The sequence below is a fragment of the Gymnoscopelus braueri genome (assembly GCF_963280865.1).
Source record: "Gymnoscopelus braueri genome assembly, chromosome: 13".
NCBI classification, from domain to species: Eukaryota; Metazoa; Chordata; class Actinopteri; order Myctophiformes; family Myctophidae; genus Gymnoscopelus; species Gymnoscopelus braueri.
Window position 1 is genome coordinate 4,667,037 of NC_137615.1, and position 14,636 is coordinate 4,681,672.

Consider the following 14,636-nt stretch of genomic DNA (forward strand, 5'->3'; position numbering starts at 1 on the left):
CAACTGTAGATTTAGACGACTGAAATAAGACTAAAACCTTTCAGATTACTAAAATGTGACTAAAACTACGTGGGATTTTATTCAAAAGATTATGACTAAAACTAAATCAAAGCTTGCTGTCAAAATGATCACTTCTATCCAGTGGTGTAAAGTAACTAAATACATGTACTCAAGTACTGTACTTAAGTATAATTTTGAGGTATTTTTTACTTAAGTGGAATATTTCCAATTTTCAATACTTTTACTTCTACTACCACTACATCTCAGAGGCAAATATTATACTTTTACTCCACTACAATTATTTGAAAACTTTGGTTGCTAGTTACTTTTTAGATAAGCTACTAATATAATATAGACTGAGGTAATTAAAGCGGGTCATGTTTGGAATTGTAACAGCTGAAATAAATAATATATCAGTATTCCGATATTATCCTGGGGGGTGCATTAATTAAGTGAAGGTGGGGGCCGCATGTGGCCCCCCGGGCAGCCAGTTGCCCATGTATGGTTCTATCTGCTTCTGCTTCTGTTTCTGCTTCTGTTCCTGTCACTTCTACTCACCCATCCCCCCCTGTCTGTCCCCCCAGCTGATGACCAAGCACCCGTCCAAGCGTCTTGGATGTGGCCCCGAGGGGGAGAGAGACATCCGGGAGCAGGCCTTCTTCAGACGCATCGACTGGGAGCGGCTGGCCAACAGGGAGGTCCAGCCGCCCTTCAAACCCAAAGTGGTGAGACTGAGGACCGGACCCCTCCAGTGCTTAACCCTTTAAGACCGGGAACGCATGCACTGTGTCATTTTAAGATTTCTTTGGCTATTCAAAAATAGCAGATCTACAAGCTCATAGATCTACAAGCTCATAGATCTACAAGCTCATAGATCTACAAGCTCATAGATCTACAAGCTCATAGCGTTACAAGCTCATAGATCTACAAGCTCATAGATCTACAAGCTCATAGCGCTACAAGCTTATAGATCTACAAGCTCATAGCACTACAAGCACAGAGTGCCGCACTATGAGCTTGTAGATCTGCTATTTTTGAAAAATCGTGAAAATCTGTGCAAATCTTTGAATAATATATACTGTGTATATATATATATATATATATATATATATATATATATATATATATATATATATATACGTATATATATATACGTATATATACATATATATTTTTCAAGCGAACATTTGTAACTCAAATCTTTGCTTCTGGTGGTCCCTGGAACAACATATTTTGAGATGGGGGTCGGCGGACAAATACATATAATTTACTTGACATGAAAAGAGTTTGAGAACCACTGATATTATAGCAACATAGGTTTTAAAAAAAAAATAGAAGACATTTGTAGAATCCCCAGAAGCAAAGATTTGAGTTACAAATGTTCGCTTTGAAAATATATATAGTATATTCAAACTAAAGATTTTCACAAATTGTCATGATTTTTTTTAAAGAAAACAGCATATCTACAAGCTCTGAGCTATGAGCTTGTAGATCTGCTATTTTTTTAATTAGCCAAAGAAAGCGTTACAAACACACTGCGGCCGTGCTTTCTCTACTGGCTTTTAAAAAACGTTTCAAATATGGAGATAAGAGATTTCTGCCCGACAACAACAATATACTGTATGTATCGTCACTGTCAGGCGGAAACCTTGTATATCCAAAACCGTTGCTTTTTCATATTTTCTTTTTTATAAATAACCTGTGTCCCAATGGACCATAATGTAGTTATGGTTTCCTCACAAGGCAGTGTTGATTTTGACTGCAAATTTGGATTTAGTTTTAGTCATAGTCTTTGGAATAAAATTCCATTTAGTTTTAGTCATATTTTAGTCATCTGAAATGTTTTAGTTTTTGTCTAGTTTCAGTCGACTAAATATCATAAGATTATAGTCGACTAAATCTACAGTTGATTTAGTCGACTATAATGTATTTTGCCAGTGCTTTGACGGCGTCGTAATGGATGATTTTATACTTGGTTGCATGAGGAAAATAGCCGATCTACAAGCTCACAACGCGGCGCAGCGCGACGCGTTGTGAGCTTGTAGATCTGCTATTTTCAGAGCGCAACACCCGAGCGCAACCAAATATAAAATGACTTGTCTTTTAGTTCTACTGGATCTCTTCTCCACTAGATCCCTCACTAACATTTTAGTCTAGTTTTTATTTGTTGGCGAGTTTGTCAATATATTTAGTCTTAGTTGTAGTTATCATATTTTGGGCATGTCTTAATAGGCATGTATTTTCAAAAACGTTTAATGTATGAAAAAGAAAAAAAAAAGAATGAAATATGGAGAATATACGAGGTTTATGCCCGACAACAACAATATACAGTATATATTTATAAATATAGCGACCTTCCTTCAGACAGACATAGAGGACCCAGCTGCTGCATTCACCCCCACCCCCACCCCCACCCCCTCCTGTCACTATAAACACTTCCTTTATGTTTGTGAACCCCATCCCCCCTTCCCCCCATACACTCCCACGCCGTGGTTCACTGCCGTGCCCGCTGTGCCTACAGCGATGCTCCCGCCACAGCTTAACCCATTCAGACCGGGAAAGAATCTGTGTCATTTTTAGATTTCCTTGGGCTATAAAAAAATAGCAGATATACAAGCTCATAGCACGTCACCGGGTGCCGCGCTATGAGCTATTATTTATTTATTTTATCGCTATTTTTGAAAAATCGTGAACATTTTTGAAAAATCTTCTTTCCCTGGAACAAAACATTTTGAAATGGGGGTCCACGGCCAAATATGTATCATTTTGGGTGGTCCTTGACATTTCTTTAAAAAAAAAAACTGTTAGGATTTAGAAGACATTTTGTAGAATCCCCCCAGAAGCAAAGATTTGAGTTAAAAATGTTCGCCTTAAAAAATATATATATATTCAAAGATTTACATTTTCAAGATTTTTCCCCAAAAAAATAGCAGATCTACAAGTTCATAGCGCGGCACTCGGTGCCGCGCTGTGAACTTGTATATCTGCTATTTTTGAATAGCCCAAAGAAATCTTAAAATGACAGAGATGCGTTCCCGGCTTTAATGGGTTAAAAATAGCTTTCTAAGAGCAACGCTCCCCTTTTAGCTTCCTGCACAACGGGCCGTATAAATGCAGGGTTTCATAGCGGAAGTATCTGTTCTCTATTCACAGAGATGGGTTGGGGGGGTTAGTGGGGGAGGGGGGGTCTAAATGTGTCTCCGTCCATTCAGGAGGTTTTGTGAGGTTGCATATTGTACAGAAGTACAGACCGTAACGTCATATTTAATGGGCTCTTAGTGGGACTCCACTCACAAAGGAGCCTTTCAGCTTCTCCATCCACGGCTACCGGAAGGTTCTACGACGCAGTGTGTCACAACTACACAACACAACACAACACAACACAACACAACACAACACAACACAACACAACACAACACAACACAACACAACACAACACAACACAACACAACACAACACAACACAACACAACGTAACGTCATGCACACTAAAGGACGCTGCAGAACTTTGCTTTTGGCTGCCCTGATAAACCATGTCATATTTTATCAGGGCAGGGGCTCAAGATAGACCCGCTGATTCTAAGATTAAGATTCTGAGATTAAAGCAGCACTATGTAACTTTTCCTCTTCTACCCCAGATTGTCCGATTATGCGAATATACGCAAAATTTGGACTCGGTCCGAATAAATAAAAGACGCTTATTCGCTCCGCGAAACTGATGTGGAAGCTTGCATTGACTTTATAAGGTTTTTTAAAAAAACGTATTATTCGCATGAAAATAATCGGCCCCGGTGTGTAAGGACCTTTAGTGCTGACTTTTTTTTTTTTTTTTACTATTGAGCTAATAGAGCCTGCCTGCCTCCTCGGGGGATAAATGTAGTCTTTTATTTTTTTACAAATACATTTTGTTTCACAGTTTAGCAGTGACACAACACATACATATAAATGAATATAGTCTTCAAGTTGGTCCTTTTTTAATGATATATTGAATCTTGACCATCAGGTCAAAAGTCGTGTCAGATCCTGTGTCTAGGTGAGACATGACCTTTGACATGATCTAAATGTCTCAATAGAAGAGCAGGGTATGTATACCATTATACAGATTGGATACAATTACATTTTTATTCATTAAAGAAAAGTTACAAAGTGAGGATTTTAATTTCTGTGCTAAGAAGTGTTTTACTACAGTGAGTACATGGGATACAGTATAGTATAAAGGATATTGAACTAGAAAGGATAGCGAGTGTGTACACTTGACAGGCAGTGTCCTGGAGCTGATGTCCTTTATACTCATGCTGCTTTGGGGGCGGGGGGGTCACTCCTAATCTAATCACCATTTCTGTCCAACGACATGTCAGGCCATCATCACATCTCCTGTGTCACCTTGCCTCTGGTGCTGTACTGTAGTGTGGATGTTCTCTCCAAGAAGATGTATAACTGGTCTCTCCATTGACTTGTATTGTGAAACGGGTCTCAAAGTCAATTTTTTTTTTAATTTGTATTATTCACCGCCAATAGGGAGAATTCTCCCTATTGCAAATCCACCTTTTCACCGCCAATAGTTAATTATTTAGTTTTTGAATTTCTAAAATGTTTCTCTAATTTTTGAGTATTAAATTGTTTTCATTATTCACAACGAATTAGGAGATATATAAAAAATAAATTTTAAAAATCCATTCACTTCAATGTTAAAAAATTAACGGATAAATAATTCACATTTTTTTCTATACAAAATCATTAAAATGGCTGGCAGTGGGTGAGTACATTATGAATACATTCTGGCAGTCAATGTGTTAAGACCTGGAACGCATCTGTGTCACTTTTTGATTTGAGCTAAAAAAAAGTGTTATTTTACACTTTGGCTATTCAAATATAGCAGATATACAAGCTCATCGAGTGCCGCGCTATGAGCTTGTAGATCTGCAATTTTTTAAAAAATGCGAAAATGTGTGCAAATTGATATAGTTATATTATTTTAAAGCGATCATTTTTAACTCAAATCTTTGCTTCTGGGGGGTCCCTGGAACAACATATTTTGAGATGGGGGTCCGCGGCCAAATACATATCTTTTTGGGGGTCCTTGACATGAAAAAGTTTGAGCATCACTGACATAGTTTATATTTAGAAGACATGTGTAGAATCGGCCTCAGGTCTTAATGGGTTAAATTAGATATTGTCTCTGTGTCGGGTGGAAACCTCATACGTCCAAAAATTTTGCTTTGCAGGATTCAAATTCCAAAATAGCAAAAAATAGCAGATCTACAAGCTCAAAACGTGTCGCTTTGCGCAGCGTTTTGAACTTGCAGATCTACAATTTTTTTTATACTTTTGTATGACACTGTAGAATGATCAAGTAGGTCATTCATTTTACAATATAAATATTTACCAATATAATTATCAAACGAACACGGATGATGTTTTACCGTTTGTTTCCCCCGCAGTGCGGCAAAGCGGCGGAAAACTTCGACAAGTTCTTCACGCGCACCCAGCCCATGCTGACGCCCCCGGACCAGCTGGTCATCGCCAACATCGACCAGAGCGAGTTTGCGGGCTTCTCCTACATCAACCCCCAGTTCATCCACCCGTCCCTGCACAGCGTGGTATGAGGAGACGACCAGAGGAGGCCAGGCCCATCCGGGACTTACAGTATAACAACCCGACCTTCCAGAGAGCCCACCAGATATGTCTCCCCACCAACAACAACAACAACAACAACATGTCCCTGCTATCAAAGAGATGCGTATCATATTCTGCTCGACAAAAACGAAAGTCCCGTCAAGTCAGTTTTGTCGCCGAGCCGAGGTGACGTTTTGGAGGAGTGGAATCACGCTTTAGACTAGAGCAGGGGTCTTCAACAGAGGGGTCCGGGACCCCTAGGGGATCCTCAGAGCTACTATTGGGGCTCCGCCAAATCTTTGTGATAGGATTTATTTTTTTTACATTAACCACTTCAACCATAGCATCCCTTTTCTGAGAACTTAAGCCAAAAATAGCCGATCTACTGTGAGCTTGCAGATCGGCTATTTTTGGCAAAGAGGTATAGGTGTATAGGGGAAAAAGAGCAGACAAAGTTGGAAAAAAACCCACAATTTTATACAATATAGAGGGGGTCCCTGCTTCATCTCTCTCTCAGCCAAGGGGTCCTTGGCCTGAAAACGTTGAAGACCACTGGACTAGAGTCTAACGATGGGAAGGAAAACGACGGTCAAAACAACAACATACTGTCAGTCTGAGAGTAGTATAGAAGGAGATGGGGAATTATATTGCACTTTTAATAATCATTTTAGTTTTTTTGTCGTCTTTTATTTAATCTTAACCCTGTTGTCCCAACATTTCGCAAATGTGCTCCAAATCGCTCCAAAAACCTACACGTTGTGAAGTAGACTCTGATCCTTCCGTGTGAGAACGCGTGTACCACGCGCTTAACTCTTTCATTGCCAGACTTATTGGCACTTGTGTCGTCCCAGTGCCAGGAAAAAGAAGTGAATGGAGCAGCATTTTTTGGATAGCGTTATCTCCTAGTTCCTTTGAGATAAACAAAAAAAACAAGACCCAAAAAAATTAAACAAATATTTTTTTTTTTTCTTATTTTTTAATAATTTCGTCATTCCCGTCCGTGGCCATGAGAGCCATAGAGCCATCGGACGGGAATTCCCGTTTTTGGCAATAAAAGAGTCCTGTTCCGCGTTTAGTTGGTGATATTAAGATACGAGCGCCAAAATCTCATCCCACTTATCTCAACCCTCCTATCATCCCTGCATATGTTGCCATGCTGCAACAAGCGACAACGCATAAGAATACATTTATTGTCTTTTTTTAAATATATGTCTACTTAATGTGCTGCCATTTCTGTTACAATACATTTACATACGTATGTATTTCACACTTACTGTATACGCTGGAGAAAAATAAGCTTTGGTCTATCACTGAGTGCCAAAATAGAAACGGAACAAAGGATTTGTATTGCACGTTATCACTGAATATCTAAATAACTGTATCAGTTTCCTAACAAAACACCCTCATCAACAACTATGTCTGTCCTTCCTTTTGACGTAAAACCTCCACGTTGCCCTTTTGATGTCAACACATTTAACCTTCAACAAAGACAACGTTTTTAATATGAAATATTTTGCATCAAATGGAAAGCACACAATCACACTGTATCTTCTCAGTTGCAACTGGTCTATATCAGTGGTTCTCAACCTGCGGGTCGGGACCCCCCTGTGGGTCCCCACATTATTTTTGCGGGTCAGCAGATGTCAGTGAAGTGTCAATTTAAGGACTTTTAAAACCTTTTTAATACCTAAAAAAAAAAAAAAAAAGAGGAAAAAGACCATTAACCATCAAAAGCAATCAACAAACGATACAATAAAAACTGGTCAAACATTGGCCAAATTGGCAAATAATATATAAGAGAGGCCAAAATTATTACTTTGCGAGGCATTGTGAACTTATAGATCTGCTATTTTCATAAAATGTATCTGTGGAACCGAGTCAAACATAACGTAATGCCCCAGTTCAAAATATGATTATTTTGGGGGGTCGTGGCCTGAAAAGGTTGAGAACCAATGGTTTATATATGGACGAGCATTTTCACTGGAGTGGTTGTTGCCTACAGTCAGCTCTGTCACAGTGATCACACACTAATCACCTGATCCAAAGCATTTGAGATAATTTTTTTTTTTTTTTTTACATAATAATTAGATTTGTTTACATTCATCTGTACTGTATAAAAACAGCCGGATGACATTAACATGAATGGCATGTTTCCATCATTAATGCCACGTCATTGTCCACGCTCTTTTAGCCACTTTCAACTTCGCCTATCTTTGTGCATTTACGTAGGGCAAAAGATTACAAGCATTTTGGGGAAAAAAGAAAGAAATGCTGTTTTTGAAAAATGCTGAAAGTAGAAATGATTAAGTGTATATATGGCCTGTTTTGGCCATACTAGTACATTATTTGTTTTGATTATTTTTACCGGTCATTACCAGTTATTCCATGCATATTTCAGTAAATAGGCTCTGCATATTTTGAAGTCATTTGTCATAATCTTCCCCGTGCAATGTTTGTTTACACAGCCTAAAAATGCTTTAACTTGCATTAACATGTTTGTCCCACTGCCAGAAACTATTATATCGTCAATCGCAATTATATTTGTATGAGAATTAATTAGTGACAGCCCTGCCTGCAGTAGGTGTACCAGAGAGAGAACATAGGATCAGACATCTCTAGATCAAAGAGACGGTGTTTTTGATGCTATTTCCATAATGCACCATAATGCTGATCTGTGTTGCATGCTTACTTAACGAGCGTTTGATCACATGCAGTACATGTCCGGTATCTATCATTGTAAATCCTAGTATTATGATATAAATGTTGTATGTTTTATGAAAGTCTGATTCTGAAGAATTAACATTTATCACTTTCTAATTGTTAAGGGAAAAAGAAAAGTTTTATTCCTGTTATATGTTCGGCTTAGTACAAACTTTTATGTCCAGAGAAAGATGTCTACGCTATATGTCTACGATTTTGTAAATATGTTTCAAAAGAAATGTTTCCAAAAAGACAAAATGACATATTTTATACCAACGAACTGAATGTGCTTTTAATACCTTCGATGGTTTGAACGTTTCTATGTTTAGGTTAACCCCCCCCCCCCCCCCCCCGATAAAGAGATATATCTATAACGTTTGGCTGAATCTTTGATATCAGCACTCCTTGTTAATACGTATTGTATTTCCTCTTATTTAGCCATTGTTTGTTTTCTACTAACCAGCGTCCTAGAGTATATGCAGCATCCGGGTTCGAACCGTGATGCGTGCAATGGCTCGGAAGCCCTCTTGCCTTGGTCCTTTCGGGGCTGAATCTTTCGGTAAAGCAGTGTTGATTTTGACAGCAACTTTTGATTTAGTTTTAGTCATAGTCTTTTGAATCAAATTCCATTTAGTTTTAGTCATATTTTAGTCATTTGAAATGTTTTAGTTTTTGTCCAGTTTTAGTCGACTAAAGTGTATGTTGGCGGTGCCTTGATGGCGTCGTAATGGCTGATTTTACACTTGGCTGCATGCTGAAAATAGCCGATCTACAAGCTCACAATATGCCGGTGCGCAACACATTGTGAGCTTGTTGATCTGCTATTTTCAGAGTGAAACACCCGAGCCTGACCCACACGTAAAGTTCTACTGGATCTCTTCTCCACTAGTCCCTAACATTTTAGTCTAGTTATATTTTGTTGACAAAATTGTCAATATATCTAGTCTTAGTTTTAGTCATCAGAGCTTAGTTTTTATTTCGTTTTCATTTCGTTTTCGTCAGTGAAAAAGGGTAGTCAGTTTTAGTCGACAAAAATCAACACTGCGGTAAACTCAAGTTGAATTTGTGAATCTGAGTAATGCTAACCCCGCCGGGGCTAAATCACGTTTTCTAGCTTACATTGTGTGCATGCCAGAGGCCGGGGCTGATCTATAAGCATGAGAAAGACCCTTGCATGCTAACAGTGTGTATGTACCCTGATGTGGAGCAGAACGATCGACACCCGTCCTGCGAGCCTTTGTGCGCTTTCCTCCACATCGTGTTGTTCCTCCTCGCTGTGTGAACTTGTTTTAAGTCCAGTTTGACTAGAGCTCAGAAGAACTGCAACTTTTTTCTGTTTTTTTTATTGGCTTTTCTCTCACCGGTGCCAAACTGACAAAGCTGAGAGTCATTTACTGTTTCGACAATTTTTACAAAGACTATTATTGTTATTATTATAGCACACAAGGCTTTCAAAACTGCCAAATTTACAGTATGTGGAGTTTAACCTGTTAAGACCTCGAACGCATCTGTGTCACTTTTTCATTTGAGCTAAAAAGCATTATTTTACACTTTGGCTATTCAAAAATAGTAGATATACAAGCCCATAGAGCGGCACCGAGTGCCGCTCTATGAGCTTGTAGAACTGCAATTTTTTTTTAAATCGTGAAAATGTGTGCGAATCTTTGAATATATATTGTTTAAAGCAAACATTTTTAACTCTATTCTTTGCTTCTGGGGGTCCCTGGAACAAAACATTTGGAGATGGTGGTCCGCGGCCAAATACATATCATTTTGGGGGTCCTTGACATGAAAAGGTTTGAGAACCACTGATATAGAAACATAAGTTTTTTTTCAGAATACTGTTGGGATTTAGAAGACATTTGTAGAATCGCTTCAGGTCTTAATGGGTTAAATGCTAAGGCCACACTCCCCAGATTAGCTTCCTAAATAATCTTTGTAGGCGGATTATTTCAGTTCTTTACATTAGGACCAAACTTAGCTCTTTACAGGCCAAGTGAAAACAACTAAAGAATGTTTACATGTCTCACATTGAGAATTTGTGCTAGAGAAAATAGAGTCGGATGTCTGGAACCGGAATCAATTGATACTAGAATATAAATTATTACGAAAATGATTGACAGGGATATTTGTACGTTTGGTTTTCCTCTAACTGCCCCTGCTTTTGTTAAGCAGATTCTTCTCGTTCCTCTGTTCATTGTGGTATGAAGGATACTGTGTATAAATAAAGTAGGAAAAAACACTACTCGGGTGTGATGTCTTTTTGGGGATTTTGTGGGACTTCTTAATGTATGTATTTCTAAACACACCTGTATTGGTAGCAATAACCACATTCAATCATAAACAAACCCCCCCATGGTGCTGAAAGTATGTCTACCAGTAGAGCTCTGTCCATGGTGCTGAAAGTATGTCTACCAGTAGAGTTTTGTCCATGGTGCTGAAAGTCTGTCTATCAGTAGAGCTCTCCATAGTGCTGAAAGTATGTCTATCAGTAGAGCTCTCCATGGTGCTGAAAGTATGTCTATCAGTAGAGCTCTGTCCATGGTGCTGAAAGTATGTCTATCATTAGAGCTCTGTCCATGGTGCTGAATGTCTGTCTATCAGTAGAGCTCTGTCCATGGTGCTGAATGTATATCTATCAGTAGAGCTCTGTCCATGGTGCTGAAAGTATGTCTACAGTAGAGCTCTGTCCATGGTGCTGAAAGTATGTCTACCAGTAGAGCTCTGTCCATGGTGCTGAAAGTATGTCTACCAATAGAGCTCTCCACGGTTTATTTGTAGCTTGTAGATCAGTTATTTTCAGCACTAGGGAGTACAAGCCATTGCTGATGGATGGAAATCTCATTCAAAACCGATCCTTTATTATTATATTATTATTATAATTATTATTTGTATTATTATTATTTCACATGTTGTGAGCTTGTAGATCTGCTATTCTCTCTCTCTCTTTCTCTATCTCTCTCTCTCTCTCTCTCTCTCTCTCTCTCTCTCTCTCTCTCTCTCTCTCTCTCTCTCTCTCTCTCTCTCTCTCTCTCACACTCACTCACTCACTCACTCACTCACTCACTCACTCACTCACTCACTGTCTCTCTGTCTCTCTCTCTCGCTCTGTGTCTCTTTCTCTCCCTCCCTCCCTCCCTCCCTCTCTCTCTCTCTCTCTCGCTCTCTCTCTTTCTCTCTCTCTCTCTCTCTGTGTGTGTGTGTGTGTGTGTGTGTGTGTGTGTGTGTGTGTGTGCGTGTGCGTGTGCGTGTGCGTGTGCGTGTGCGTGTGTGTGTGTGTGTGTGTGTGTGTCTCTCTCTCTCTCTCTCTCTCTCTCTCTCTCTCTCTCTCTCTCTGTGTGTGTGTGTATGCAGGAAGTTGAGTGGGAGGCTTCTGCTCTGAAGCATTGCATTGCATCACATCTGAACCAATAGCTTCAGTCAGACACTTTTTACACGCAGGATTTCTACCACGCACGCATACATGCGGGGGAGAGACCAGATCCAGGGATGTAGAACGTCGGTGTGTCTGAATTTCAAGCCTCCTCGCTCCTCAGTGGATCTCTGCAGATGATCCCTAATCCACCCAATTAAGGAGATCCCCTCTATTTTAAGGGACTTTCCCCCTCGAAGCATAGAGCTTTGCCACAAAGTACAAAACATCACCAACAACAAATCCAGACAGAACGAAGAGGTAAGAAGCCAGTTACAATTTTATAGCAGTAGATTGTAGCTTTATTAGAAATAGGCTAATCATCTGTTTATATTTTTAGGTTTGTTCTGTTGTTCTCTGTCTGTTTAGTGTAGTGCTTATGCAACTGTGTTGAAAATGCATTTACTGTAGCCTCCGAGGTGTTTGAATGATTCAGTGATCAGTGGTGGAAAGTAACTAAGTACATTTACACAAGTAGTGTACTTAAGTACAATTTTGAGCTACTTTGACTATACTGAAGTATTTTCCAATTGTCTGCACTTTTACTTCTAGGCTTCTCCACTACATCTCAGAGGCAAATATTTTACTCGACTACAATTATTTGAAAAATTTAGTTACTAGTTACTTTGCATATATGAATTATTATATTATAAACATACATTAACCACTTTAGCCCCATTTTATACCTAGGCTATTTGAAAATAGACAATCTACAAGCTCACCACGCGTCGCATCGCAACGCGTTGTGAGCTTGTAGATCTGCTATTTTCAAAAGTTTTAGTACTTTTACTTTTGGTACTTTAAGTACATTTTGATACCAATACTTTTGTACTTTTACTCAAGTAAATTTTTCATTCAGGACTTTTAATTGTAACAGAGTACTTCTACATTGCAGTATTGATACTACACCTACACCTACACGCTCAATGCCACACACATTTGTAGAGTTTTTTTTTTTGTAAAATACAATATTTGCCTCTGAGATGTGGGGGAGTAGAAGTAAAAGATTGAAAATCGGAAATACTCAAGTAAAGTACAAATACCTCAAAAACTTGACTTAGTACAGTACTTAAGTATGAACTTAGTGACATTCCACCACTGCAAACTGAGGGTCCGTAACATAAAATAAATTTTGCTATGAGAATAACAAATGAAGATGGGGACAGTCTGGGGGTCAGAGAAGTGAACAGAAGAGAAGAGAAGGTTTCTGGTGAAGAGACAGGTCTGGAAAATTGTGTCAGAAGAAGCCGTATAATTCTATTTTCCATGTCTTAACCCATTAATTCCGGGAACGCATCTGTGTCACTTTTTATATCTATTTGGGCTTTTCAAAAAAGCTAATATACAAGCTCATTGTAGATCTGCTATTTTTTAAAAGCAAATCTTTTGAATCTATATATTTGTTTAAAGCGAACATTTTAACTCAAATCTTTGCATCCCCAGAAGTAATACAATCATTTAAAAAATACATATATTCAAAGATTTGCACCCAGTTTTCCACGATTTAAAAAAGAAATGCAGATTTACAAGCTCATACCGCGGCACGCTTTCCCCGGTCTTAATGTCTTAACTACACGGTCCATGTGCCCTTTAGAGAGACACATCCACCGTAAGTCCCAGCTGAACCCGGTCATTAGCCAGCAGGACTGGCAGCTCACAGGTGTAAATCCAAGGGCTTCCACATAACATCTTTGGCAGGGAAAAAAAACACTGCGAACAATGTCTTCTTAGACAACTTGCATGATTCAATTAAAAAGGACATAATGTCTGGCTATGTTTTTGGTTAGTTTTGCTTATTTCGCACAATAAATTAAAAGCACATACGGCAACAATTAAACTGAGGTAGAGATAGAGATATGTTCAGGTGAGGATACCCTCACCTGCATTATAGGATATACCCTATAATGCATTATACAAAGTCAACACATGTGTGTTTGTGAGGGGGTCAGTGCATGTGTGTGTGTGCTTGTTTGTAGTGTAAGTGTGTGAGTGAGCAGAAGTAGGGCTTTATTATGGTAGAAGTGATGTGTCGTGTCCACCGTGGTGCAACCGGCTTTGTCGAGCGTCTACACGAACACAATTGGCCCGTGTTTGGGGGAGGGAAGTGATATAGGTCATTGCACGTTGTCCTACGGGCTGGGGGGGGGGGGGGGGGGGCGGCACCTGTCAGCGGGGAGTGTTGGGGGGGAGGAGTAGGACGAGGGCTCTACGTCCTCCTGGTGGGGGCTCCTCACTGGCAGGTGAGTCAGTAGGATAGAACAGCAGTGACAACACAGAAATGTGTGGCGGGAGGAATCAATTGGTATAACGACTAAATTGGGGAGAAAAAGGGGTAAAAAAAATAATTGGCTACTCTGAATTATCCCATTAATACCTGAGGCGATTCTTGAAAATGTTTTCTAAATCCTAAACAGTTTTTTGAAAAAAAAGAAAAAAAAAAGCAGATCTACAAGCTCATAGCGCGGCAATATCTGCTATTTTTGAATAGCCAAAGAAATCTAAAGTGACACAGATGCGTTCCAGGTCTTAATGGGTTAAAAAAACAACAACAAAGAAGTAATGTGTTGTTGTGATCTTGTAGACTTGCTATTTTCAATCACTGCCCAACAGAGCAGTGATGTATGCACTACTGTGCCGTCCTGGATGTGATTTCAATCATGATCCTGTCAGTGCAGTGACGGCTTCACAATGCCATCTCGCTGCCAACTTCCCTCTCTGAGTTATGAGTACCTTTATGAACGCTATAACCTTTATGGAATGGCTTTGGATTCTGCTCTGATTCATGTCAATACAATGTCAGAACTCGGCCATTACTCGCTAATTTAATGTCATGAATACACAGCGTTGTCTGCATTTGTATTCAGAGTACGTTACCTGTCTTCGTTACCTATCCTCTGTCTGTGTTTGTT

The 14,636-nt window shown here is 39.3% G+C and overlaps 1 protein-coding gene across 1 annotated transcript in view; it reads left to right on the top strand.

Annotated features, from left to right (window-relative positions):
• The window catches only part of prkcab (protein kinase C, alpha, b), a 205,371-nt gene extending 199,395 nt beyond the window's left edge, over nucleotides 1-5,976 (top strand). The window contains exons 16-17 of the mRNA XM_080445916.1: nucleotides 585-725; nucleotides 5,441-5,976. Of these exons, the coding sequence (XP_080302042.1) occupies nucleotides 585-725; nucleotides 5,441-5,605 (306 nt within the window). The 3' untranslated portion in view covers nucleotides 5,606-5,976. The remainder of the gene's footprint in view (nucleotides 1-584; nucleotides 726-5,440) is intronic.
• The last annotated feature ends 8,660 nt before the right edge of the window (nucleotides 5,977-14,636 follow it).